The sequence below is a fragment of the Ptychodera flava genome, chromosome 19 (assembly GCF_041260155.1).
Source record: "Ptychodera flava strain L36383 chromosome 19, AS_Pfla_20210202, whole genome shotgun sequence".
NCBI classification, from domain to species: Eukaryota; Metazoa; Hemichordata; class Enteropneusta; family Ptychoderidae; genus Ptychodera; species Ptychodera flava.
In genome coordinates this window covers 34,104,361-34,132,095 of record NC_091946.1, presented here as the reverse complement: position 1 = coordinate 34,132,095, position 27,735 = coordinate 34,104,361, and the positions used below count along the sequence as shown (strand labels likewise).

The window sequence follows — 27,735 nt, the reverse complement described above, 5'->3', positions numbered from 1 at the left end:
ATCACAAAACATTGCGATTGTGAGCACACTTAGGTGAGCATCGAGTCCTGTTGGAAATTGACAATAAGGCTGTTCACATTAAACCGAACTGTCCTAGCCTTGTCCGACCATGTGCCGTGGTCGACCAGCAAATTACGTTTAAATGACATTTCATGCAATGTTGACAAATGCATTCAAGTGTGGAAAGACCGTTGCCTTTTTGCCTTTATTTCGTATGCCCTTAATAACACGTTTATGGTTAAAAGGGAACACTATACGCTATTCTAGTCTCCTCTTATTCAATAAAGCTTAAAATTAGCTTATTCTTCTTGTTCTTTAGGGGCCCAATTCAATAGGCCAGGTCCCTATTGTTATTGTTCGAGTTCCACTTCTTCCTCTTTTTCTTCTTCCGCCGAATGCGTTTACTTCTTGTTTTCTCTCGACCAATATCCTCAGCGATTGCTGCCTTTGTCAAGGAAATTAGAATTAAAGTGACTGTTGTCGATGTTTTTGTCCTGACGGAGAGAGATCAAATTCACAACTCTACTCGAATGATTGCAAAGTCACTTAGACAGTAGAGGTAAAGCGAATACTGCTGTATACCCCAGGTACGATTACCTATTAACTTTTTTTTAGTTGTGTCGTAAAGCGCTATTGTTCACACGTATTTTTATTTGACAATCAGTATCACTAAATTATGTATAAATGTCGCGCGCGCGTGCGCACACACACACACACACACTATAGAAGCGTGTTATAACATGTGCCTTTCTTCTTTCTACGATACATTTTAACCTCGATATTCTGGTCAAATGGTTAAGCCCTTGGCAAGCTGAAATTAACAAGTATCGTTCAACTGAGGCTTTTTTAGCATTACCAACGCTTGAAATAGCGAATTTTTACGCAGTGAAACGTGACAGATTCCTCTGTAATAATATATCCAATGTCACTTTACAGACATAGGGCATTTAACAAATATTGAAAGTTTGACACGATATTGCAACTGTCATTGTGTTGTTATTCGAAGAATCGTTCGAAGAGAGTAACGAAAGTTTAGAAGAAGTACATAATATTGCAACGACCACAACTCACATGACCTTTAAGATAATACTAGTATGTCTCGAGACGAAACTAACACACCTTGGAAACGGAAATCCTTAAACTTTGGTATTATTTAAGACAACTCTGAAGAAAACCTATTATAATGTTCCCTATCACTTGTAAAGCCGAGTTTCCTGTTTGGAACAATTGCTATTTGCATGGAGGTCGTTTTCGCCAATCTGGCGACTTTGTGAAACTAGTATCTCCAGAACTCGGTATATCACATTGGACTCATTTGTGTGTTTTCAGGTTTAATATTGTGAAGCTTACCGACATGTTTACTGACACGTGGATAACATGTATCTTCATTTGTGTGATGTATTCGTCGAAGCTTTGCAGAATAGGAGGTAAGTTCAATTAACCGACCATTGTTCAAATTTTTACAATACTCTTCTGATCCATCACTTATAAGCTCATTTTGAAGCTCTTAGATTAAGGTGGAGGTGCACGTAGCCGACACAATTCTTTTGAAAGCAATATTTTTATCAAAGATGACAAGGAAGCACTCTTATACTTCGTATATTTTCAGATAGCAGAGAATCTAAAGTGTAGTATGATAGCAATAGTTTACTCGAAGAATGAAGAGGTATATAAGCTTATAGAAAACCTCAATTTTTGTATTAATGATAAAAATTGAGTGAAAAACGATACTAATTTCTTAAATTTAATATTTTACTTGAAACAATCGTATATACTAGGAGAAAAAAAAACAAGTTTTATTTTGCATTATGTATCCTCATCCTAGAATGGCAGGGGTTGAAAGACTGATACTCAACAGAGTGATTAAAATCATGATAAGCAAAATCAAAATGCCTTTTATTCAAAATGTAAGAATTTTATTACCAAGCAATAGAGTCATTTATATCTGGTGTTAAATAGTATTTAAAAAACGTAGCGTGAAAATTTCAGAAAATTTGCCCCAGCCAGTGTAGAGGTAAATTCTTTGGAATTCTGAAATTTGGAGAAAAGTGAAGCAAGGAAACCGGGTGATTTGAATAAATTTGCATAAATTCACACTTCTTTCTCATCCAACTTAAGATTGCCTGTCAAGCTAAAAGGTGAACCCAAAACAATATCCATTACTTAAAAATTGAAAGAATCTTTGAAAAAAGTGATTTTGAGCAAAATTCTTTGTATTTCGTGCTCCACCGCCTTTAATAACATTTTTAATACAAATGCTAGTGCTTCTGTCTTACTCAACCATCACAATGTTATACTGTGAAAATTTTGGCCGTTTTCATCAAGTTTGATGTTTATGGCCTACCTGATTTAAGACAGCCAAGCCTGTGTGCTGCGATCATCTAAGAAACAACCATATGGAAAAGAGGGCCACCAAGAGGATCGCTTGTCGCGATGCTTTTTGGTATGTCGTTCATTAGAGGTCAATACTGGGAAAATCTCGGTAAAAGTAACCCTACAAATAACGACTTTGTTGACTACATGAGCACATTTTCCTGAAACAACATTTAGAGGAAAATAGTAAAACATGTCACGGTAAAACTAATGTAAAGCCTTCAGTATCAATATTCTAACTCTTTCCGTCAGAAGTGTTCAGCACTTTACTGTACACAGGTACTGCCACCAAATAGGGCCAGGGCGACCCCCTGAACAATAACGTTTATTTATGGCCAAGGGCGAGAGGAGAACCAAAAATTAACAGGCGAGGCTTGCAGGGCCGGTTAAATTTGGCCTTTCTCTCGTCCGCGCACATAAAACAACGTTAATGGTCAGGGCGATTTCTGTTAAGTTTCCATTATACCATCAACGAACCAAAGAAAACGGTCAAAATTTGCGAAAATTTCCCAAGCGAAAGACAACGGGGCCTTTGACCTTGTGTAATACGCAACGCACTGTCGAGTTCACTGTAATAATTCTGCAAATCTGCAGATTCTTTGATAAAAGTGTTTAAAATTGGTACACAAGTGCTCCATTTTATCTTGTGATTGATTATGATCTTTGTACAAATTTAACAATTTACGTTTTGGCTGTAAAGTTACGATCTTTAGGATACTGTAAGTTCTTATTCATATTTAATGGGCATAAACAAACCATTACTATGTATTTGTGGTCAGTCATGTGGTTCAGCTTGAACAATGAAAATGCGACGGGCAGAGCAAGGTGATATAAGACAGAATTACAGGGCCAGAAGCTGTAATATTTGTTAACTTTCTCACTAGTTTTTGTCTCCAATGTCAAGCCCCAGCTTCATATTCTACTCCCTTAGGCAAGTTGAGATACACAGTGTTGAGCTTATCAACTCAGTCGGTACACATTTATATTACATCGTTATTGTTGGCAAAGGTGTGTTGGTGCGGACTAGAATTCAAATATAATCAATAACAGTGCATTTTAGTATACGCACTGTGTTGACAAGATAAATAATGTTTCAACATGCTTTTTCTTTTTTATTTTATATTTTATTTTTATATTTTATTAATAATGACTTCCACAGCCGAGGCCATTTCTGGAAGACTGTTAGTAAAAATACACATACAGAGTAACATGAAGACAAGACGAACAAACTTTAACAAATACTGAGAAAACAATGTTTTAAAACATTTTTAAAACCATTTAAATTTACAGAAAAAGGATCAATGTCATTGTATTCGTTTAAAAGCAAATTAAATTGTCTCGGTATTCTACTAAAAAGAGAGTCACGAACACAATTAACTCTACCAAAAGGCACATGAAACAAAGTAGTACGCCGAGTTGAAAACCTTGGTACATGAAGACTAAAAAATGAAGCTAAAGCATTAACATTAAGCTTTGACATTAACCTTTATGCATTTGTATAAAAATATATGATCAAATATATGATATTTGATATTAAACAAACAGTAGAAAAAACCATCAAAAGTTACAGCTATTGGCCTGTTGATCAGCCACTCAGGTTGTATAAGGAAAGGAGATAGACACTCTTCATAACGTTTAAAAACTCTAACTTTAGGAATTGGTCAGTTTCTTCAGCCTGGGGGGGCGGTGGATTCATGGGGGGTCACCCTGTTTTTAACTTTGGTGATAAGGGGGTCACCATGTTTTTGAAATGCCCAATAGGGGGGGGGTCAGTGTGTTTTTGAATTTTGACACAGGCTCATCATTGCCTAAAATTCTAGTGTCAGCCACAAATTTCATCATTCAGTTGTATTTTTCGGCGCGCCCTTCGGGCGCCATACTTTAATAAATCAGAGATATCTTGATGTTTGCTAAGTGAAAGTGTACCATTATGAAATCTGCATTTCATATGAAAAGGATTACAAATTCCTGATACTTTTCTGTTCTCTCTGTGAGAATTCAGTATGAGAAAGCAACATACACAAATATTTCACAATATATATTTGATACAGTGACGTATTTTAGAGATAGAAAAATGACAAGATATCTTTCCTTCTCATTGATGCAATTATTTTCCTTTGTTTCACAGGTTTTCTGTAGAAACACAAACAAAAGACACAGACAACTGTGTAACATTTCAGATCACGTGTGTTCACATAAGCTCCATAAGTGTCTCACGGAAACGAATAACTTATGTCACAGTTGTGGTTTGTGGGCTTGGGTTCAAAACTCCGCAAATAATTTAGGATCACATCGACATGAATCAACTTAATATTAATACAATCAGAAGGATCAGCAGTCGCAGAGATCGCCATATATGGAAGGCGATAGTAAAATACGCCCTCGTGCGGCAAGTATCTGCCGGTAGAAACTACTGACAAATCACACCACTGCTTTTAAACCAGCAGGTATTAGTCCTATCGAAAATACACATACCCAAAATTTAAGTTCTGTAAAATAAAATCTGATTGGTTAAAATGTCTAGGCTCTTGTGTACAGAGTCCATAAGACTAGCTCTTTGGATCTACAAATGCGTTTGGAGATCCAGCGTTGCGTTTTCTGGAGAGGCAATCGTTTCCGGCCGCCTTGCCATGACCCCAGCCCCTCCCCTGCATCGAGGATGATGATGGTGACACGTCTGCATCCCTCAAAATATGCTGAACGGAAATTTTGTTTTAGTACGTTTGGTTTTGTTGTTAGGTGTAAAAGGAGAGGAGAGTATAGACGAGGACAGAACAACGGAAAGTACGGCCGATTTGTAAAATCATGTGCAAAACCGTTCCATTCACAGTGGTCAAGAATGGACGCTGCCAAGGAAACCCCGATACTTGCACTATGGGCCGAAGTCAATTATGGACGGTTTTGAGGGGTTGGGTGCCCGTGGCACCAACACTATGTAAATATAGCGCCTCGCAAACGGGAGTTCACGCAACACACTTTTACTAGTATCGTCGCTCGGACATGGCCAATTGAACCCCACGCCGATAGGACCAAAGTCAATTGGACCAAATGATAGAGATTATAAATCATTCACATGCTGTTTGTCATCTAACGTCCTGTATCACTGCGGCATTAAAACACTAAGAGACGTAATTTGCACCATGCATAGTTTGTTATTTCGATTTAAGCAGTCACTGGTCTTCATTAACTGTGCAACAAAATTCACTACGAAAGTGTTGGATACAACGCCGCCACATAATCGAAGACGGCAACGCGAACGGCAGGGCTAAACAGTGAAGTACAGTACGTATGGTATACACGGCGGTCACCAAGATTCGTGAATTGCAAGCGATACATAAAACTTAGTATGCTAAATCAAAGCGATGTTCGAGTAGATTGCATGAGTTCATGGTTTGGAGAAACCTCGCTATCAATCACGGGGTCGAATTGAAGCTTGGGTCCAATCGGCATTGAGTCCAATTTACTAGAAAACCCGTCGCTGACCCCAACACACAATCAAAGGTAAATTGCGGAAGTAAACCTGTGTTCTGCACACGATCTGGGCTTGTGACAATTACATGTAAACTGAATTATTCTTACGGGTTGGGTTCGCATTGTGGTTTCTGGTTGTTTGAAAGCGTGAACTGTCATAACAGATCTATTGATTTTCTACGTCAAACATAATGATTAATCCATAGTTTGTTTTATTTTGGACATTGATTATTTCTGCAGTTTCTACATTAATTTCTGAAATTTTAAATATGATAAATATCATCACAGCATATGTAACTAGACTGTCTTACATATTTACAAATATAATTTTATGAAATAGATTTTCTCTTTTTCTTGCATGTCGTAGAAACAGCATAGAAATTAAAAACATCGTGCTGCGGCAACTTCCGATATGCATCAAAACACTGCAGAACAACGATGTGTTATCGATGACAGTCCATTGCATACTGTTTGTGAGCAGTTCTGATTGGTCAATAGACGACCCTTGACATATATATGAATATTCGTTATATTTCCTTTTTTGGCGATCTGTGTGATTGGTCAGGGGAGGTTGGCAGTATTTTTACGCCACTTATCATTGCATTTAATATGCAAATAACAATTCATACAGGATTGTCAGGGACTGGACAGAAATTACAGGGGGTGGGACGGTGTTTTTCGAAACATCGCTGCATCAAAATTAGTGATCCTTAAAAAGTTCTTGCACAAAAATTAGTGACCCTCCCCCTTATCCGTGCATGAAAATAAGTGATCCTCCCTTGTAACTCAATACCTCCCTAACAAACCCGCAATGTGTTTAAGTCTCCCCTTCTGACTTGCTATATTCTTGAAGTCCCCTTCCCAAAAGGAAGGCAAAATGTGGTCGATATAATGCTTTTGTCAAAAAAATATCAAATCATATGTGTGTGATAATTCATGTAAATGTACTTTGCTTGAAGTGGCAGGTAAGAAGTACATGCGTGTACAAAAAAATGTAATTTTTAGATTTCATCGATAATTTTGATTCACTATACATGGTAGTCTATGTGCAAACTATGAACGTGTATTTTCAAATATAAAACTTGCAATATCTGTTCATCTATAGACGTTTAATAACTGAAATAAATATACTTAATTAGCATGAGTTGTTTACAAGTGAACATGAGAACAAGAATTTTGATTTTGGAATTTCGCTGAAAATGTTGATCTACTATACACGGGGTGTCTATGACAAAACTGTAAATAATTTGTTCCCAATTAAAACATGCACTATTTGTGCATATATGAACCCTGAATAATTGACATGATTGCACTTCATGAGAAGAGGGTGGTTACATGTGTATTTGTGTACAAGAAATTTGATTTTGGAATCGCCTAAAATGTTGATCCACTTTACATTATAGTCTATGAGGAAACTATGTATAATTTTATTAAGGAAAAAACTCGGTAAATCTGTGGAATTACGTTTGCTTGATTATTGATATAAATGTACTTGTTTGGAGTAGGGTGGTTACAAGTCATCATATTACCATGCCCTGCCTGTCGCATTTTGATTGGTCGAGTAGAACCACGTGACTGACCACAAATACACAGTAATGGGCTGTTTATGAATAATAAGATTAACAACTCAAAGTATCGTAACTTTACAGCTCAAACGTTAATCATAATCAATCACAAAATAAAATGGAGCACTTGTGGGCTTGGTTGAGATACTTTTTTCTGAAAATATTTCCAGATTTGCCAATATTTTACGGCACGCGTGACAGTGCGTCGCATATTGCTCAGTTCTGGGCCCACTTGTCGTTTGCTCCGAAAGTTTTCGCAAATTTTGACGATTTTCTCTGGTTCGTTGATAATATAATGGAAATAACAGACTCAGCACTGACCATTAACGTTTATTTATGGGCGCGGACTCGAGGAAAGCCAAATTAACGGGCTTGGCAAGCCTCGCCCGTTAATTTTTGGCTTTCCTCTCGCCCTTGCCCATAAATAAACGTTAATATTCAGCGCGTCGCCCGTTATTTCTATAATGTATATGCAAAAATGTGATTTTAGAATTTCACAGAAATGTTGATCCACTATACATTTTAGGCTATGAGGAAACTATGAATAGCTTTTTTTTAATACAAAGCAAGGTAAATCTGTGTATTTATGTATGCTTGATATTAATGTACCTGATTAGACTACGGTGGTTACAAGTGTATGTGTGTGCAAGAAATTTGATTTTGGAATTTCACCAAAATGTTGATGCACTATACATTGTAGTCTATGAGGAAACTACAAATAACAACTATGCTCCCATTCTGCTCCCAAATTGTTTTTCAAAGGTTGTTTGACCTGAAGCTTCCAGTTGTTATTGATGACACTGCACTATTCTAAATAGTTTGTATTCTGTCAAAGCCCTCACAAAATAAAAATGTACATACAGCAACATAAAGGTTTGACACCGACCTATACCCAATGAATTGTCAATGGGGAATGATATCAAATAAGTGATCTCCCAAATTGTTATTGAAAGGCTGAGTTAAAACTGTTAGTCATTGTAGAGGCAGTTATACACAACAAAGGAGTTGGTTAATTAGAAATCATGACAACGTAAATCTTTTGCCTCAAAGTGGTTGCTTTGATCATTAAATTGTTCAATATACCCTAAAACTTGCGCCCTAAGGGCGCGGCGAAAATGGAAATGGCAGAAAATAAAAAAGTGCCAGAAGGTATTTTTTCTTCTTTCAGCATTCCATATTCTTCAATACATGTACATGCAAGTTCAGTTTTGATGCATGAAAAAGGTGACCCTCCCCTAAAGGCTTGCACAAAATTTTATGACCCTTCAAAAATGCATGAGCGAAAAAATGGCGACCCACCCCCAAAAGACACCGGGCCACCCCCTGCAATTTTTATCCAGTCCCTCAGATTCCGCGACTATACGAGATCTTACGCGACTGTAATGTATGCCCAAAATGAAAGTACTGTCATTGTCTCTATAATTTCATATGTTACAGGCAACAAATGGCTGATAACAAATATGATGAGAATGAATAATGTTTTTATCTCATTTTTGCTACTTTTTGAAGCGACATCATGTGCATCTAGGAGTACACCAAAACCTTTAATTTTATGCAGCCCACCAAGTTGAAAAAAGTATCAGCCTTCAGGTGCAGGGAGCTGATTGAGACTCAGACATTGATATTTCTACTCGATGTAAAGTTTCTAGAACGTCCCTTTGCAAATATCATGTTAGACTGTGATGTGTTTCTGAACAATTAAATTTAAGATAGTACACAATGATATAATTATCAAGAATCGGCATTTTTTCTCCATGGCCTGTTTGTACGGAAAGGGATGGTTCATCTTTAAATGCATCATGATCACACAATTCTCGACACGGCGTCTCGTACCTCGTTTTTCATGAACGTTTCAGGAAAGTGGCAATATTACAATCACTTTTTTCTTGCGCAAATCATTGGCGTTGGCTTACTGTACTACCCATTAATAGTCAGCAACCTTTAACCACTCGCCGTGAATTGTTAAGGGACATGCCTACAGCGCGTATAGGACTGCAAATGTCGACGTTTAGCTGTCATGATACCACATCTTCTTCTTTTATGTAACATAGCTTACAACCGACTGGTGCAGGCGACAGAAGTTGCAGCGCTACCCTCGGGGCATTTCAAAGTGGCATGACATCTCGTTTATACCCCTTAAAGAAAATTTTTTTCATCACTAAGCAGATCTGAAATGCATTCAAATGTGTTTCCCTTTTCCCATAGCGTATGAATACCCCACCCCATGTGATTTTGACCATTCCCTGTGCCAGTGGCAGCAACTTGACGATGACGACTTTGACTGGACGTTGCAGTCTGGCAACACGCCAAGCGGCAGCACTGGACCCAGTTCCGACCATACACAGGGAAGTGGTGGAAGTGGGCAGTACCTATACATTGAGGCTTCGAGTAACTATGGAAAGACGGCAAGACTAGTCAGCTCTCCCATTAACCCATCATTAAGTGATCCCTGCACTGTAAGTGGTCTCCATGCTATTGTTGATTTGTAGTCAATTGAGTCTCAAGACAAAAGCCTTTTCGTTTGTTGATGTCATTAGTGGCAGTATATCGTTTTTGCAAGTGATACTGTTACAGCACTTTCCCATTTGTCGATGAACATTTATTCACATTTTATAGAGAGCGCCATACACTCTTGTTTTGGTGCAAGTGGAATGTTTCGTTTTTACAGTAAATAGGCTGTACATTTAATTCTCCTGGGAGCAAAGTGGTCGAGCTCTCGATATTTTGATTTACCTTTCACAATGCTTTCTATCAACAGATGGTATTCCACTATCACATGTATGGAACCAATATCGGCAACCTGCAAATCCTCTTTAGATACGAAGGCGAGACAAATGAAACCAGTCTGTGGTATAAGACCGGAAATCAAGGGAATTCTTGGAATCAAGGCAGCGTGTCATTCTATGGTGCAACGAGACCATTTCAGGTATTACAGTACATTTTAACTCACAGTGATTTCTCCGGCAATGTTTATGATCTTATGATAGGATGAATTACAACAACACACGACGACGAAAGTTTGACAAGAACAATCAGTGGCTTTCACAAAATTATTACTGCTCATTTTACCTACCCTCTCTCATAGGGAAGTCAGAATCATGTTATGTAAGTATATCTATATGATAACAATAATGGAATTGCAATCGGAACAAATAAATAAATAATGAATAAATGTATATCGCTAGGCGACTGATGCCGTATGTTGTGGGTTCGAAACCGATTGAAAACTAGCCGTATATATAACAAATATAGAGTTAAATCTAGAGCTAAAAGGAGAATCAAATTTATATATAAATACATATACATATATGACTACAGGTTTTTTACTCTTTGACCGCACACTGCGTGATGTAGAGAAAAGAACAAAATATACAACGAGATAATATTACAAAACTTTCTTTATGTCTTCACCTTTTTCCTCTGTCTGTCTGTCTGTCTGTCTGTCTGTCTGTCTGTCTCTGTCTCTCTCTCTCTCTGTCTGTCTGTCTGTCTGTCTGTCTGTCTGTCTGTCTGTCTGTCTGTCTGTCTGTCTGTCTCTCTCTCTCTCTCTCTCTCTCTCTCTCTCTCTCTCTCTCTCTCTCTCTCTCTCTCTCTCTCTCTCTCTCTCTCTCTCTCTCTCTCTCTCTCTCTCTCTCCAGGTCATACTTCAAGGAGTGACAGGTAATGGGTACAAAAGTGATATTGCAATAGACGACATTTCGTTTCTCGACGGCTGTATCAGAGGAGGTAAAAAAATTTTTTAAGACTTTAAATGAATTGTGCTCTGTAAACTCTTTTGCAGAAACATAAATTTAGTGTTTGTAAATAAGAAAGTGACAACGTTACCAAAATAGAGTCATCCACCATTCTGACAACCGTACCAGAAAAGAGTGACACTGTGAATCAAACTGATTTATATATATATATATATATATATATATATATATATATATATATATATATATATATATATATATATATATATATATATGTATGTATGTATGTATATATATATATATATATTATATATATACAATATCACAACTGAACAAAGAAAAGAAATCAATAAGCTTAGAAATGACCAGTCCATATATATCAGTAAGATAGATAAGGGTGGTTCAGTTATTGTATGGAATAGACAGAATTACATTGAAGTCATGAAGGAACACCTATCAGATACAAAATTTTACAAAAAGATGAGTACAGATTTTACACCCACAGTTCATGCGAAAATTGTTCAACAAGCAGATAAAATGCATCACAATTCTACAATTTCAGATACAGAGAAGTTAGCTATTTGCCACAATGATAACATTAAAACTCCTTATATTCATGGGCTTGCTAAATGGCATAAATTGAAAAATCCAGACATCACGGTGACGTTAAACCACCCATACGAGCAATAATCTCACAGATCAATAGTCCCACTCGTAGAGCCTCGCTCTGGCTTCACTATCAACTCATGAATATCGTGCCAATATACTGTGTAGAGTTGGTCAAAGATTCCACCGATTTTCTGAATCATTGCACCATTATAATGCATCACAGCTGTCAAACTTGCCAGACAATACCATTCTTTTTAGTCTTGACGTGGTGAGCCTCTATCCTAATATTCCCCGTAAAGAAGGATTAGAAGCATTAAAACATGCTTTCAAAACCTGCTCTAATTTAAATGACAAAAACATCAATGATATCATTGATCTAGCAGATATCATCCTTCAAAATAACTACTTTGAATTCTGTGAAGAGTACTACCTTCAAACACATGGTACAGCCATGGGTACTCCCTTTGCACCCATGTATGCTAACATATTTATGAGCTGGTTTGGAGAAAAACAAGTGTTTATAAAGATCAAGCAGACTTTCTTAAACGTTTCATTGATGATTTGTACGGTATTTGGACACTTGGTGAAAATAGACTCCAAACTTATCACACTTTCCTCAATAGCATTCACCCGTCAATCAAATTTACTTTAGAATACGGAACAAAAATGCAACATTTTCTGGATATGTCCACCAGCCTAATTAATTCAAGAGTAGAGACAGATCTATATATTAAACCAACCGATAGCGGTAGATATCTGCCTCCATCCTCTTTTCACCCCAAGCATATATTCAACAGCATTATCTACAGTGGTACCATAAGACTGAGACGCATTTGTTCCCTAGACAAATGGTTTGATCAGCGAATAGAAGAGTTTCAAGATAAATTGGTTAAATCAGGATATAATAAAAATAAGATAATTGAAATCATAGAGAAGGTTCGTAATAAACCTAGGACACATTTTCTTCAATATAACAAACCTAAGACAACAAAGAGAGTAGCATGGGTCAGTGACTTTCATCCTCTGCGCCCAAATATAAAAGAAATGGCCAAAAAACACCAAGATATATTAAAAATTTCCAAAAGAATGCGTGAAGTCGTGCCCCACCCACCTCTTATTTCACAAAGAGTGTGCGCAAACCTTGGTCAACTCATTGTTAGACATAAATTAACATTGAAACGTAGTGACAATATAAATTATGGTTCAGGACCATGTGGAGATAGTAAATGTAAAATAATGTGTTCACATATGGTAAAACGGACAAAATGACTAATATCCATAATGGAAAAATATTTCAAATAAAAGGGAATTATAATTGTAACACTGAGAATGTTATATACTGTATCTACTGTGATAAATGCATGTGTCAATATGTTGGACAAACCAAGAATAAAATCAGATATAGAATGGCTGGACACAGGAGTATGATTAAATCTAATAAGTCTGACCCTAATAATCCTGCAATGTTCGTGAGCCAACATTTTAATTCATCTAACCACTCCGTCAAAAATATGAAAGTTGTAATTCTTGAAAAGGTACACAAAGATGACAAATTCTCCAGAGATTTCACAGAGTCCAAGTGGATATTTCAACTCAACACAATGTATCCTCAGGGTTTGAACAGAGAGACACCACAAAAATTCTAGATGTGTAAGCAGATTTTAGAGCTCTTTCTTCATTTCATTTTGACGATTTTTAGTAGGCATCACTCTTTCAGCAGTATTCTTTTTTAGTTTTCTTTGTAACTGTTCTAGTTTGATGTATTGTAGAATTTCAGTTGTTACATAAGTGTCCTTGGATGTACGCTATTGTCCACGGTTCATAATTTCACCTGTTTGAGCTGTATTTTTAGAGTCGGATATTTTTAGTACGTCATTTCTGTGTGGTTTGCACTGCCACCTTTCCTACACTTTAATATGCAAATGTCTTTCAAGTATAAATAAGCCTTGACGTTGTTTTGAAACAATACCCACACTTTGACCATTCGACTCCTGGGTTTGAAGGAAAGCGGAGCAGTTTTCTGCTCGGCTTTTTTGTAAGTTGGCGCCAATTTTTATTTTTAACTTTTACACGTTTTCCAGTCTCTGTATGATTCAATCTTTTTTAGCATGTGTATTTTACTTTAAGTTTGTCGTTGTTATTTTATTTCAGATTGTTTTAACCTTGATAAAGTGGGATTACTCCCACGAAACGTCGGTGTAATAAATTTTATAAATGAAGAGCTTGGTGTCCTGAGTTGGTGCGTCTTGACCTGCTTTGTTCTATTATATATATATATATATATATATATATATATATATATATATATATATATATATATATTATATATATTACACAGCTATTTTTTAAAAATTCTGCACATGCACCCCTTGAATAGAAAGTAAATTTACATATTTACATACCTCTGCTCAAGGGTGCAGTGTGATGTACAAGTAATGCTCTTTCAATAACTGTTAATTTCAGAATTAGAAACCTAATCCTTTCAAGAAGGGTTCTATAATTTCATGATAAAAGTTACTTTGAATTCTTTCTTATTATTTTTTCAAATTTTTACGAAAACACTGTCGAATGTTTTACTGAACTCGCGCGTTCATCCCCAACACAGGTTAAACAAACCATGACATTATTACTTTGACAGCTTTACAAACACAAACTAGAGCTTTCAGCGTTATAACATTTTTAAGAGTTCCAAACGAGTTTGTCGGAATCGCTGAAATCGGTACAGACAAAGTGTAGACGCCATATCTTGGAGAGCGAAATCATGAAAGACAGTGCTTATCGATGGATAACATTTGGAATACATCACAACTCATCCATTTTACATGAAAAATATTTTTCCTCATCGATGCACAGTCTTTTGATTATTTCGTTGTTGAAGAATACTTCAAAATTATTTCGTCTCCATGCTAATGGAATTTTTTCTGTGAACTTGACACTTTGACTTGCTATTTTCTACCCGCAAGAATTAATATAGCTCTCTCTCTCTCTCTCTCTCTCTCTCTCTCTCTCTCTCTCTCTCTCTCTCTCTCTCTCTCTCTCTCTCTCTCTAAAAAAAGACGAAGGCAGTTTACGTTTGGTCAATCCGGTCTCTGGTTCCCAGAAAGAAGGACGAGTAGAGATTTTCCTACAGGGCCAGTGGGGGTCAATATGTAGTTTTGGAACTAGCTGGGACTTGGAAAGAGAAGGGGAAGTCGTGTGTCGACAGCTTGGGTATCAGAGCGCCGAATGGACCAGATCGATCTATCCCGCACCAGACACGACGCCAATTCTGCTAGATAACGTCCAATGTAACGGTACCGAGGCAGCTCTGATAGACTGCAGCCATGATGGATACGGTATCATTGATTCGCAATGCACTCATCTTTACGATATAACTTTGCAGTGTTTAGGTAAGTTCAGTTCTAACGATTTTTTTCAGATATTTCTTACACAAACCAACAATCTCTTTGTAGTGCGGATAAAGTCAAGATTTAACTTTTTGCCTGATCTTGCGAGATATCACGCGGGATATTGTGAAATAACGGCACCAAATTTCATTGAACGATGGTAAACTGGTGCTCCCTCTATTTTGAATAGACAATTTTGGTACCTTCTGGTACTTTTGACTGCACGAAAGGCAATGCAATGTCAAAATATCTTCTTTACATTAGTTTCAGATCTAGAGGTCCGCTAATCGGTCTGTACCAATATTCAGAGCCAGCCAGAATCTGAAAATGTGTATCAGTTTTTTTTACACCATTGCAAAAATACTCAATACATGGTAAATGAAACTCGTACAAAAGAGAACATACTTGGACGTATAAAGTGTTTAACAAGCAATTTTTTATTTCCAGCTCAGCTACATCAGAATGGTCAGTTTATCATACAACGTTCATGTTATTTAGCTGAGTGGGCATTTAATGTCCGGAGTTTTGCGGCCATGTTCTGGTCACACTCCAAGATATTCATTGTTCAGCAGAAATTAAACATATACACCAAACCGTACGTTTACAAGTGCAATGCAAGGAAGAGTCGATACACATGTTTTTTACAAGTAAAGATGACATTGGATTAGTTTGGAAATAAATTAATGAACATTTTGTAATAAAGTTGCAAAAGAGTAATATTCACATTTTTACCTGTACATATATATGTTACGCATAACATCACATCAAATGCCCATTTCAGAGGGCTGTGTGGACCCTGGTACTCCTCCCAATGGTCGACAGATTGGTTCACCAGACTATTCTCACGGCTCGGATGTGACTTTCGTTTGTAGCACCGGATATGAAATAGAGGGTTCAAGTTCAATATCCTGTAACGATGGCACTTGGAGTGCACAGATACCGTATTGCTTTGGTAAGTTTTCAAAATAAATAACAAATTCAGGATGTGAAATGAGTTGTGTAATGTTTTACTTCTTCCAAGGGTAACGAATTACGTATATATGTGTGTCTGTGTCTAAGTCTGTGTCTGTATGTTTTACAACTCAACAAAAGTTAGTGACACTTGCCGAATATATATTGGTTATACAAAGATGTCATTGTAGTGGAAGTCACTTATGTCAGCTGATTGCTAATTTTACATGATTTTTTTATTGCGATTATTGTTACAGCACTCACTTCAATGAAGCCGTTTAGATTTGTTAAGATTTGTTTAGATTTGTTTATGTAATCACGTTAGTTAACTTGAAGATATAACTTCCTTTATTGTTAATATGCCAGTGTGATGGAATTTTGAAATTTTCCTTTGTCTTCCTTAAAGGTCGCACCAAATATGGTACATTGGCCAGTGATGTTCATTATCACAAGAGCGGCTGGGGTGGGTGAATGGACCACTCGAATTAGCAAATGGGGGCTCCATGCCCCTTCAAAAATGGGGTTTACCCGTCTGAGCGCATTGTTTCCACATTTTGAAGCCCCAGGGATGGCCCCACAGCAGAGCCTGAGCCAACCCTGGGGCCCTAATAAACCGGCTCAAACTGATTTACAAAAATACAGCAGGGAGGGTGAGTGAACTTTTAAAGTGGCAAATAGAGGCTCCCACCCCTTCAAAAGAGGCATTTTGAAGTCCCCAGCCCCGGGAATTCAAGCATAATGAGTAAAAACTCTTTATCGAAAAAAGCCAATCAAGTTTTTTAAAAATCGGATTTCTTTGCGGACTAAAAGAGGCAAACGGATTATTCTGCCGGGAGACCTTTGTGTAAATGTGCCGCTCATTGCAATTTGCACAACTGCATGGAGATGAAAAGACCAAATAAACATGATGATTGAATTACAAAGATTGGTTTGCAAGTGGCATCTAGTGATCAATATACAGTATCTTTGCAATCATCTATGACAACCACTGTTCAATCACTTGGACATATGACATTGAACACAATGGCATTTTATTAAAAGAGTGGGGAGCTATAAATAATCCACCGTCACAACAACAATGAAGCACTGTCAATTATTCAGTACACTATGCCATCCACTGCTCTGACAGTGGACTATACACAGCCCTTGTGTGTTTGGTTAAATATAGTGAAATAAAAAATATCCCTAAGGCTATTATCTCAAGGTAGAACAGCATGGTTTTGTTTCAACTGTTTGGCGGTCACTCCCTTATTCTTGTGATTAGCATCAACAACTCCCCTGACCTCACAAAAAGGTAATACTTTATGTAAGCTGTCAAACAGCTACTATGGCAATAGCAACAACAGATTCCAGGTTCGAGCCCGGTAGGGTCGCTGATTTTTTTACGGCCAAAAATCATGTTGGACATGGTAAGTCTATGAATAGTGCGACCATTACATTTAATTTCTGTCAGTATGTTTACTACCTGAGGCACTAATAAGAAGCCTGACGAACTATGAGCAGCCTACTCACAGATTTTCTGAGAAGCGAACAAACTTAACACACTTGTGTAGGATGGACAGCTACAGTAGTGGTTCAACCTATATGAACACTGTTGCCTAACTCTGAGAAGTAATGCAGACATGAACACTATTGTCCAACTCTGAGAGGTAATGCAGACATGAACACTGTTGTCTCACTCTGAGAAGTAATGCACACGGCTGGCCGGCAAGACTAGTTTGGCATCACTTATATTTTTTATCTGCAGGGAAATAATGACGTCATCATCCCTCAGGAAAGGGGTGCTGAAAGAATTATGAATAGTAATGTCAGCCTAAGGTAACTGTTTCATCGGAGAGTGACAATGATACATGGTAGTTTTCGAGTATGTTTTGTTCGAAATGTAATCTTGGAGAGATGACTGGCAGGAGTATTTAGGAATTGCTATCATTTTCAATTTTCAGCATTAAAATAACGTAGGGTTGAAAGGGTGATAGTTTGATGCAGTGCTGAAAGAGCTTTAAAAGGGATATATAGGCACTCCCCAAAGTTGTGAGAGTTAATGAGTCTGTGTGAATACTGCGAATGGTTATACTGATTTGCAGGGGTAGCCAGATATCAGTAGAAAGCTGAATAGACTTAATATTCTGACTTCCAGGGCGCCAAGACCCCTCAAAGCAATAAACAACTTACTCGCCTCTAGGTATGTTATACCTGAGACAGGCTTGTTAGGCACTACCGACCTTAAGGCCATACCTACAATAGCGTCTTGATAAACAAGGTTGAAGGCTTCCCAATGTTTTTTTTTTCTCTTTGCTGTTTCCACATCCTTGACGTATTTGATGTCTGAAAGAGCAACATTCTGTGGATCTACAGGAGGTGTCTCCATGCCAGCGCCCATCTATATGGAGACAGAATAACTTTTATTTCTTCAGAATATGTGGGAAGTACTTGATGTCCAGTATGATGATTCGCTTGAGGGTAATCATGCTGATATCCACCCTCGCTATGACCCGTTTCAGGTCTTCAAACTGAATGTGTCCAGTCGCATTAGCAAATAAGTCAGCACAAAAATCAAAACAAAAAATCTGATGGCAACTCTGACCTGGTGTCATTTCGTTGATTGAGCAAAATATCCGCCAGTAACTGATCAAACTCATTTGCAGTGTCCAGCATGATGCAATCTATGAGAAGTTTCCAGGCAATCATGAACGACAGCTGTCGTTCATTCCTTCATTTGCCATCAGCAGGTGCAGGGTGGTTTCACCTACTTGTGCTTGAATGCTGCTTCATAGAACAGATTGGCCATGCCACTGGCACTGTACGTCCGTATTGAGAATGCACCTTAGCTCATTTTTCGAATTCATTATTGTTTTGTCTGGAGCCAGTTTCAGGTGTAGGGGTATTTTGGTGAGAAGGCGGTGAACAGGTTGACTAGGTCACGACAGGTATTTTCGAACATCTTGCAGCTTGAACACTTATCGATATCGACATATATCACAATGTGAGGCACGTTTGGCGTGAGGTCTGTTGGCAAATCCTCTACTCGGGTACTCAGAAGGTCCAGCAGAGTGGTGACGACATCATATGGCACAAACTTTTCACTGTGCTGCTGACGCTGAAGGCGAAAGGGGTTGAGTCTCCAGCAGTCAACCTAGTTCTGACCAATACAGCGACATTGGACAAGACATACATCTGTCAAAGCAGTCTGATGGCTATGCTGCTGGACAGTGGCCAGGGTGAGGAAAAATGATCGGCCAGTATGCCTGTATTACAAGACAAATTCGCTGATGTTGTTTTAATGCATTTCATCAAGTCAGTATCCCATATTGATATCTCTTATGTCATTAACCTTGTCATTCCAGGGCAATGGCATCACAGTCAATCAAAGCTTGTAGTTGCTCAACTGGAGTGGTCAACTTTGACCCTAGCTTCAACCTTTCAGGGTTCATTGGCATACAGCTGTGGCATGCATGCTGTACACCTCTTAGTACAATGTGACAGAAGAGAACAACACCATCACCTATTGCATTTCAACTGGGCAAGACAAAAAAGGATGCTGTGACCTGGCAACTACAATGTCGACACCCCAACAGGGGGCATCGGGCTGCCTGACAAGATCACAATCTAGCCAAAGATTTAAAGATTGGCTTTAGTGCCAACAATAGCTTCACACCCCTGGTTGGTTTCAGAAAGATGATTGTGGACAACAGCAGAGACAGCCACAGGAGGGCTGATTTTGTCCATGTGATCCACTGCGATGCGGTCGATAGGGTCAACAATTATGCGATGAGGTCGACCTCCACTGCAGGGCTATGGGCAGATGCCTGTATCTTTCTCAAAGAATAATGTGCAAATTCTCCCCTGAAAGACACCACAGAAATCTGCAAAAAAGTGGTCTATGACATCAGCAATTCCCTCATAATGCCCATCAAGCTAGGTAGCAACCTCAGCAGTATCAGGCTATGGATTACAGATCAGGAGGGCCAGTTCGTCGACTTCAATAATTTCTCTTGCATCTTTTTTCTAAAGTTGGTATGGAATGGTCCTGAGCGATGCAGAGGCTGTGCAGGAGGCCAAGCAGCACCTCAGGGAGATCTATTATGACAAAGGGGAGGGGTTTTGCTAGATTGAATAAGGAAGCTGCCATGGTAATGGGCATGGGTCCTCGGCCCCAAGAGATCTTATAAGGGTGCCTGAACCTGAAGATCAGCTTGTCGTGTTCCTGCTTTTTCAGCTGTCCAAACAGCTGCTTCACTTCATTTTTTGTCCAGCTTCATCTCGTATTTTCTTATGACGCTCTCATTGTCTGTCTCGTTTGGAGCGTAAAAAAGCACAAGCATCCCAATTTTCTCTGTAAACCTCTCACTGATGCTAATGTATTGCTATGTCAGGACCCAAACGCTGAGGCTGTCTTGCTGGGCGCTGAACCCCAAGTTGACGAGCTCATGGCTCCACTTTTCCACGTCTTTTGACATGGAGCATTCTTCTAAGACAATCAGCATCTGCTTTCCTATGGATGTTTTGTTTGCCATCTTTAGCTACTCATTCATGCAGTGCAAGAGACTGGGAGGATGATGACACAATTGTTGGTGAAAAGGAACCTTTTGTCATCGGCTTTGTTGTTCAGGTAAGTGGGGCACAAGAAAACGATGTACTCATACTTCCGATATAGGGTCCATCAACAGGCTCATCAGGTACTCTGTCTTGCCGCAACAGGTGGCCAGCTTTAGCCACAAACTGCCGTCCATCTCTCTTGTTGGCTGCAAGCTGCACGCGCCTATACTTAGAAGAGGTACTGGTGAGACACTCTGTTCCAACAAAACCTGTGTGTAAGCCTGCAGCGATCTGCTGTAGCTGTTTTCTTTTGTTGAATTTCCAGCTGCGCCCAATCCTTTGTGTTTATCACTGTCGGGCCATTGCCATGGAACATGTCATGCTTGAACCTTCTTATGCCCACAAACAGGCAGAATCTGTTCTTCAAGAAATCAATCTCACAAAGAAGGAGCTAGGTCCTGGTCTTCGATGCCCTCTGCAAAGTATTGGTGGGCCTCTTTCCAGAAATCTGGGGGCGCATTTGCTGGGCATAGACTTTGTTCACAATCCCTTCCATCATTACACTTATGCTTTCAAGGTCTAGCTTCATGAACAGCTCGCTGTCTAGCTGGGCTTGTGCCTATGCCTTTGTGAACAGACTGAGCAGCCCTTTCATACTTTGTTCGGCGAGGGACATTGACATTTTTATTGATGATTTTGTCACTTTCTAAGAAGAGAACAGTGTGAAAATGTTGAACATGCTCGCACATGGTCTTGCTGCTTTTATAGTAGCCTGCAATGTCCCCGGCCAAGCTCTCATCTTTGACCGCTTCGTACTCCATCTGGATATTCATCAGTGAGTAACCCTAATCAGTGGAATTCTCAGAGAATATCAGTTGAGCAACCAGTGCAAGAGTGATTTCGAACTGAATATGGCTGCCAAGCATGGGTGCTAGAGCTTGATGGCCTACTTCTTCTGCTAAACGTCAAGCAGTTGTCATTATATTCTTTGGCGTTGACATAACCTGCACCACTTTTCTGCTTTCTAAGGTTTGGGGCCTGTAAGCCATAAAGGCTCACATTCTTTTGGCTTTCTCATGTCTGTAAAGATCTCTCTGTATGTCTCGATTGATAAATATGTTGCTAGATTTTTGGATTAAGTCTGCGCCAGGCTTTAAGGCAACTCTGGCAGACGGCTAACGAGTAAGCTCTTATACTGCACCATCCTTGGTTTTTTGCAAGAGTGCAAGAAGGCCGGCTTTTTCAAGAGGAAGGACTTCATAGATATGTTCCAAGACCCTGAAGACAGTGAAGAGCAACGTTTCTTAATGAACATGTACCTCTTGGCGAAGCCTGGCACCAAGACCTTCTTGCCAGCTATGTGTTCAATCTTTTTGACAGAGCTACACAGCGCCTCTTCTACCATGTCCCTGCCTGTCTTCCACACCTCCTTCGTATCCTATGTGACAGCCGCTTATTGAAGAGAGTATGCAGCCAAAGACTGGTCCGTGTGTGTGCGTGTGTGTGTGTGTCTATATATATATATATATATATATATATATATATATATATATATATATATATATATATATATATATATATATATATATATATATATATATATATATATATATATATATAGTGTGTATAAATTGCAAACTGATTTGATCTTGTAAGGGAGGAGTAAACATGTCTCCAGAGGGTTTAAGTCTAATAGGGATGTGTTGCCCGCACGTGAAAGGAGACCCCAGGCTGACAAGTGTTATGGGTCATCCCTGGGGCTCTCCATGCGGAAACATCACGCTCAAGGTGGGGATGCCTTTTTTTGAAAGGGTCGGGAGCCTTCGTTTGCCAATTTAAAACTTCCACTCCCCCCAAGGGCTGCTGTGGGTTTTTTTAATGGTTTGAAGTTGGGAAGGTCCTCAGGGCTGGCCAAGGCTCTGCTGTGCGGTCCATCCATGGGGCTTCAAGAGTGGAAACAACGCGGTCAGTGGGTAAACGCCATTTTTGAGGAGGTTGGGAGCCTCCATTTGCTAATTCAAGTGGTCCATTCATCCCCTGCTGCTACAAGACATGGGAATGATAAAATATATTTTGCTATTTCTTGATGAAAGTAAAAAATTGTTGTAGTACAGAATTGGCAAATTTAATGTCGCAGAAAAAAAGTGTGAAATTACAGACCATTGTTGTGAACAATAATACTTGACGAATGTTTTATTGTAGTTTAAATGGACCGGTTTGAGGCTGTGAGTGGGACGGTCTCAGGACGAGGCCACTTAATAGTTAATCACAATTGGCTTTGACCTCAGAGTTTCACGCAAAGTATTACCAGAATGATGCGCAGGAAGGGTATGATGTTGTAATCATGTATCTTGACGATTTCCTAATCATTGCAGACTCTAAATTAGCGTGCGAACAAGCGTTTTAAGGCTTTGCTACAACTACTTCAGCAACTTGGCTCTTCCATAAACTGGGAGAAGGTGGTCGAGCCTACGCAATGCTATACATTCCTAGGGTTTGAGATAAAAGCGCACACGGACTTTGTCCCTAGCCGGTACAAACCTACAAGAACTAAGCGACCTCCTGGAGTATTGGCTTCCACAGTGGCGAGCGAGGAAATGCGAGCTTCAGCAACTAATCGGCAAACTCAAATGGGCGGCAAGAGTTATTCGCGGCGGGAGCACATTTTCGCGGCGACTCATCAATGTGGCAAACTCGGTCTCACGACAGTCTTATCACATACTGCTTAACAGGCAAGTGAGAGTGGACATCAGCTGGTGGGCGAATCTCAGCAAAACTTTTAATCGAACGGCATTCTTCATAGAGACTCCGTTGCCCCAGCAGATTTTCACCACTGACGCATGCTCAGCAGGGGGAGCGGGCATTTACGCGAACGACTGGTTCTACACCCGATGGTATGCTGACCATCTAACTACTGCGGATGCGCATATCAACCTCAAAGAATTTACACTGTCCTGCTTGCATTCAGGCGGTGGCATCGCTTCTGGGACAAACGTCACACTGTGGTATACACGGACAATACCACCACCATGTATATAATAAACTCTGGTACGTCACGTAATGCAACAGCCATGGAGTGGCTGCGCAAACTCTTCTGGCTGTCCACAATCTCCAACTTTCAGATTACCACCAGGTACGTCAGAACTAATGATAACAACGCGGACTCCTTATCGCGCCTGCACAAAATTAAACACTACTTCAGAGCTTTAGACACCCTGCAAACACGTGAGACACACACTTTACAGGAATGGCACTACCATATGTCTGTTTCCACGCACTCCTTATTGCTCCAGGACCTTTGCAGTAAGAACTTTACAAACCAATTAAAACGCATGGATCCACTTAGCAACTATGACACTACTTCAAGGGCGCTGGAGGGCTAGCACCTACCACTAGTGTTGGGTGCTCTTTGCGGAAATCAGCTCATAGCCAGTCAACATCGGAATGAAGTTGTTGACCTTTACCCCCAACATTGTGTCTGTCTGTATGTTGTCAGTATAGGCATCATTTAAGTGAACAATAATACTTGTTTTATTGTAGTTTAAATGAGCCGGGTTCAAGGCTGTGAAAGGCCACTTAATAGTTAATCACAATTGGCTTCGACCTCAGAGCGTTCCCCACCCTCCCTCCCTATCCTACTTGCTTGCAATTGAATTGTTTTTCTCTCTTCGCTGGTTTGTCGTCTTTAGAATATGTAACTTCATATGCCTCGAGTGGCGGAAATCGGCTCATAGCCAGTCATTATCCGAATAAAGTTGTTGACCTTGACTCTTAACACTTGTGTCTGTCTGTCTGTTGTCAGGATAGGCATCATTTAAGCGTAAAATGAAATGCTAGAGCCTGTTAGTTCACTTCGCATAAGCTATTTATAGAACTGACCTAAACATCGGACAACCTTGTCGTCGGACAACCCTGTAACTTCTACACTACCTAGTCAATGTGTTCAATTCTGATTGATGAAACAAACTTGGAAAACACAAATGTATAAGAACGTTTTTGTCTGTCTGGATTGTTTACAAAGTCTCCAGTAATAGGAATATCGAATGAATTATCATATACGCTAATTTAACTGAAGAATGTGTGAGCGGTTTGCAATTTTATTGTTCTTTATGTCTGGCATTTTGCATTTTGCATAGACTTTTGCTATCAAGTGATAAACTGAACAGTACAAGTGATTCTACGGTCAAAGCCAATTAAATGTCGACAATGGAAAGCCGTACAGCCTGATGATGATGTGTACTGACAATTACTATTTATTATATTATAGCTTTGTCAATACCAGTGAATTTTGTGACGTCATATCCATACATTATTACTGATAATGTATGTATTACATGGTTTATCCGATATTTCCCCTCCTTTTAAATGCGCAGTCCTTTTTTCGTTTTCAAAAAAAACTTGCTCGCTTTGGGGCCGCAATGCTGAATAATGGAATAATTCCATTATTCAGCATTGCGGCCCCAAAGCGAGCAAGTTTTTTTTTGAAAACGAAAAAAGGACTGCGCATTTAAAAGGGGGAAATATCGGATAAACCATGTAATACACAAAACTATAAATATTGACAATGGTTCACAATATTGATAATAATATCTTACTGTACGATTTATTACATTTTTTGAGTCCTCACGCACGCACTTGCCGTCTGTCTGGCTGGCGCTCAGCATGCAGTCCCCGTCCGATACGCTGGTTGTACTACTACGTTTGTTTACAACATGGTTCGCTTCGTTGCCGTATAGGTGAAACAGAACTCAGTACGTTTGCAAACTCCTAGATGATACTGGGTTTGACACATGGCATATTATGTATGTCAGTGGCCATGTAAACGATGCAAGCGTGAAAGGCTACTCGAACCAGCCGTAAACGGGCCAACAACGGCAGCTTGCTGTCATCAACCTTGACCGGAAGTGTCTACGGAAATTACTACGGAGCCATTCAAAGTCTCGGTCCAAGGTCAGCTACTGCCAACAATCATGACGACCGTGGACTCTCCGTTGATCAAACATCTCGGCCACCTAATTCTGATGCACTGACTGTAATCGGAGACAACTTTCATTCATCGTTTTTTGTCAATGTCTGTGATTTTACCTTGCCTTGTTCTCGATATTGCGACGGTACCGAAAACCTGTAGTATGTTTGTCAACTGTACCTTTCAAGCACCCGTTTACGTCAAGTTCTGTTGTTCGCCGAAATAAAATAGCTCTTCTCAAGGAGCCATCGAAAATTAAATTTATAGACACAATTATTATTGAAATATAAACATTTGAATAACAATGTTGAACTCTGTTGATATCGTTTGCAATGAATGCTGTACTACTAGCGACATAATAATGATCGTATTGATCAGCTGATACCATGGCATGCAGCTTGCTGATCATGCTGATGTCGATGCATGAACATTCCGTTTTCTTCATCTCTGGCATTTCACCGTGTCGATTTTTTGAATGGCATGACATTTAAAGGTGATGTTTCAAGTTTGATATAGACGGTAGGGGCGCAGTTACTTTTCATTTCCTTCGAAAATACATCGTTTTTCAATTCAAAATGAACCGTGAAAGTGCTGGATATTTTTTGTGCTGAACGTGCGTGTTCAGTGCAGTGCACTGTGCAGTGTGGAGTGCATGTAATATGTACAGAGTCAGGGCCGATCATGCTGGACGACGCTCACTGGCTTCAAACTCAGTTTAAATTTCCTTTTTTATTCGTTTTCTACAACTACAAATTCACTGGCATTGCCAAAACTATAAAATAATAGCAATAATGCACCCCTCCCGGCCCATAATGGACTCAAGCAAACTTTGCACTTCATAATGTACTCGGCTTCGCCTCGTACATTATGTCGTGCAAAGTTTGCTTTCGTCCATTATGAGCCGGGAGGGGGTGCATTATTGCTTAATCATACATTGATGGCACAACTACTGCCATCTGATTGGTCGAGGCATGAAAATAACCATGCTATTCTCAATAAAGAACGGTTGCAACAGGCACGAATTCTTTGCTAATAAGTAAAATTCCCTTGTTTACGTTTCATGCCAGAATTTAAATGTAAATTGATAGCAGCAAAAAACCAAAACTAAGGGCCTGGGATACAACTCGATCTTGACTAACATCTTGCCGTATGTCGTCGCTGGGCGTGGTTTCTTTCTCAGGTATATTGCTGAATAATATCAACGAAACTTTGGGGTTGTATCATCGTATCGATACATGTGGTTTGACCATTTTCTTCCTTGAATCCTAGTAATCGCTATGAAAGATTGTATTTTTCAGTATAATCAACAACCTGTGCTTGTTTCGTACACAGTGATTGCAATTGTACCATAATTTATGTTTTTTGTTTCTGTTCAGCAAAGAAGTTGTAAGGATTTTAGATTGATATTAAATGAGTTGTTTGTTTGTTGCAATTGTGCTAAGGAACTACAACTCAAGTTGAGACTACAACTACAGAGACAACAACCACCGAAACCACTGCTGAGGAAACAACACTGTATTGGTGGCGTATTATAACAGAATGGGATTCGACTACAAGTGAGTGCTTCATACAATGAGTTTATAGTCGTTTGGGAATAATGTGGCTGTTTAAGTCAGTGAATACGGGTACACCAAAATCGATATCCAATGTATGTCAAACAATATTGACCAAAATCGATGTCCAATGTATTTAGGTCATCCCAACTGTCTCCCCGTTTATTCGAGATCCAAAGACGTCTCTGTCCCAAAAGTCACATAATATTCAATTGATTAAACTAATTTCAAAGCCTCCTATGGCCCTTGCAATAATGCAGATCCGCGTTTTTCACGTACATCAATGGGAACAAATTACTGAACAATTATATATAGTCTTTTTATGTTGAATTCCGAGTATGGCAATCGTAAAGTAAGGTGTTTTTATACTCAGAAGCACACGATATCGGGAACATGATGAACATATATTTGTGTAAAACTAACAAGCTTACGTAAAGTATTTCACGTACATGCTGAAGCTGCTAAAGGACCAGAGTATATAAGCTCGATGACTGTAACCGGAAAGTCATATGGTTGTACCTATTTGACAAAATCAAAAAAAAATATATCTGGAAATCAAAATAAATTCGAAAGATTTTAAATGTTTGAATCATTTCAAAAATTGTCATAAAATAGCACTTTATACTCCAT

The 27,735-nt window shown here is 39.1% G+C and overlaps 1 protein-coding gene and 1 long non-coding RNA gene across 2 annotated transcripts; both read left to right on the top strand.

Moving 5' to 3' along the window:
- Window positions 1–502: 502 nt before the first annotated feature.
- LOC139118170 (neuropilin-1a-like) lies at window positions 503–10,401 on the top strand. The gene is made up of 4 exons (XM_070681464.1): window positions 503–587; window positions 1,330–1,427; window positions 9,615–9,865; window positions 10,168–10,401. Exons 2-4 carry the CDS (start codon window positions 1,355–1,357, stop codon window positions 10,399–10,401), a joined length of 558 nt encoding a protein of 185 aa, XP_070537565.1. The 5' UTR covers window positions 503–587; window positions 1,330–1,354.
- A 643-nt stretch (window positions 10,402–11,044) lies between these two features.
- Window positions 11,045–27,102, top strand: LOC139118299 (uncharacterized). Its single transcript, XR_011548669.1, has 4 exons — window positions 11,045–11,135; window positions 14,770–15,102; window positions 15,881–16,051; window positions 26,995–27,102. It is a non-coding gene; the product is annotated as an uncharacterized lncRNA (long non-coding RNA).
- Window positions 27,103–27,735: the final 633 nt, after the last annotated feature.

Bases quoted from the DNA above. Each gene is read 5' to 3' on its own strand.
- LOC139118170 (XM_070681464.1), top strand. From the start codon at position 1,355: ATGTTTACTGACACGTGGATAACATGTATCTTCATTTGTGTGATGTAT. The intron at 1,428-9,614 runs GTAAGTTCAATT...CTTTTCCCATAG, and splicing joins GAAGCTTTGCAGAATAGGAG to CGTATGAATACCCCACCCCA. The intron at 9,866-10,167 runs GTAAGTGGTCTC...TTCTATCAACAG, and splicing joins CATTAAGTGATCCCTGCACT to ATGGTATTCCACTATCACAT.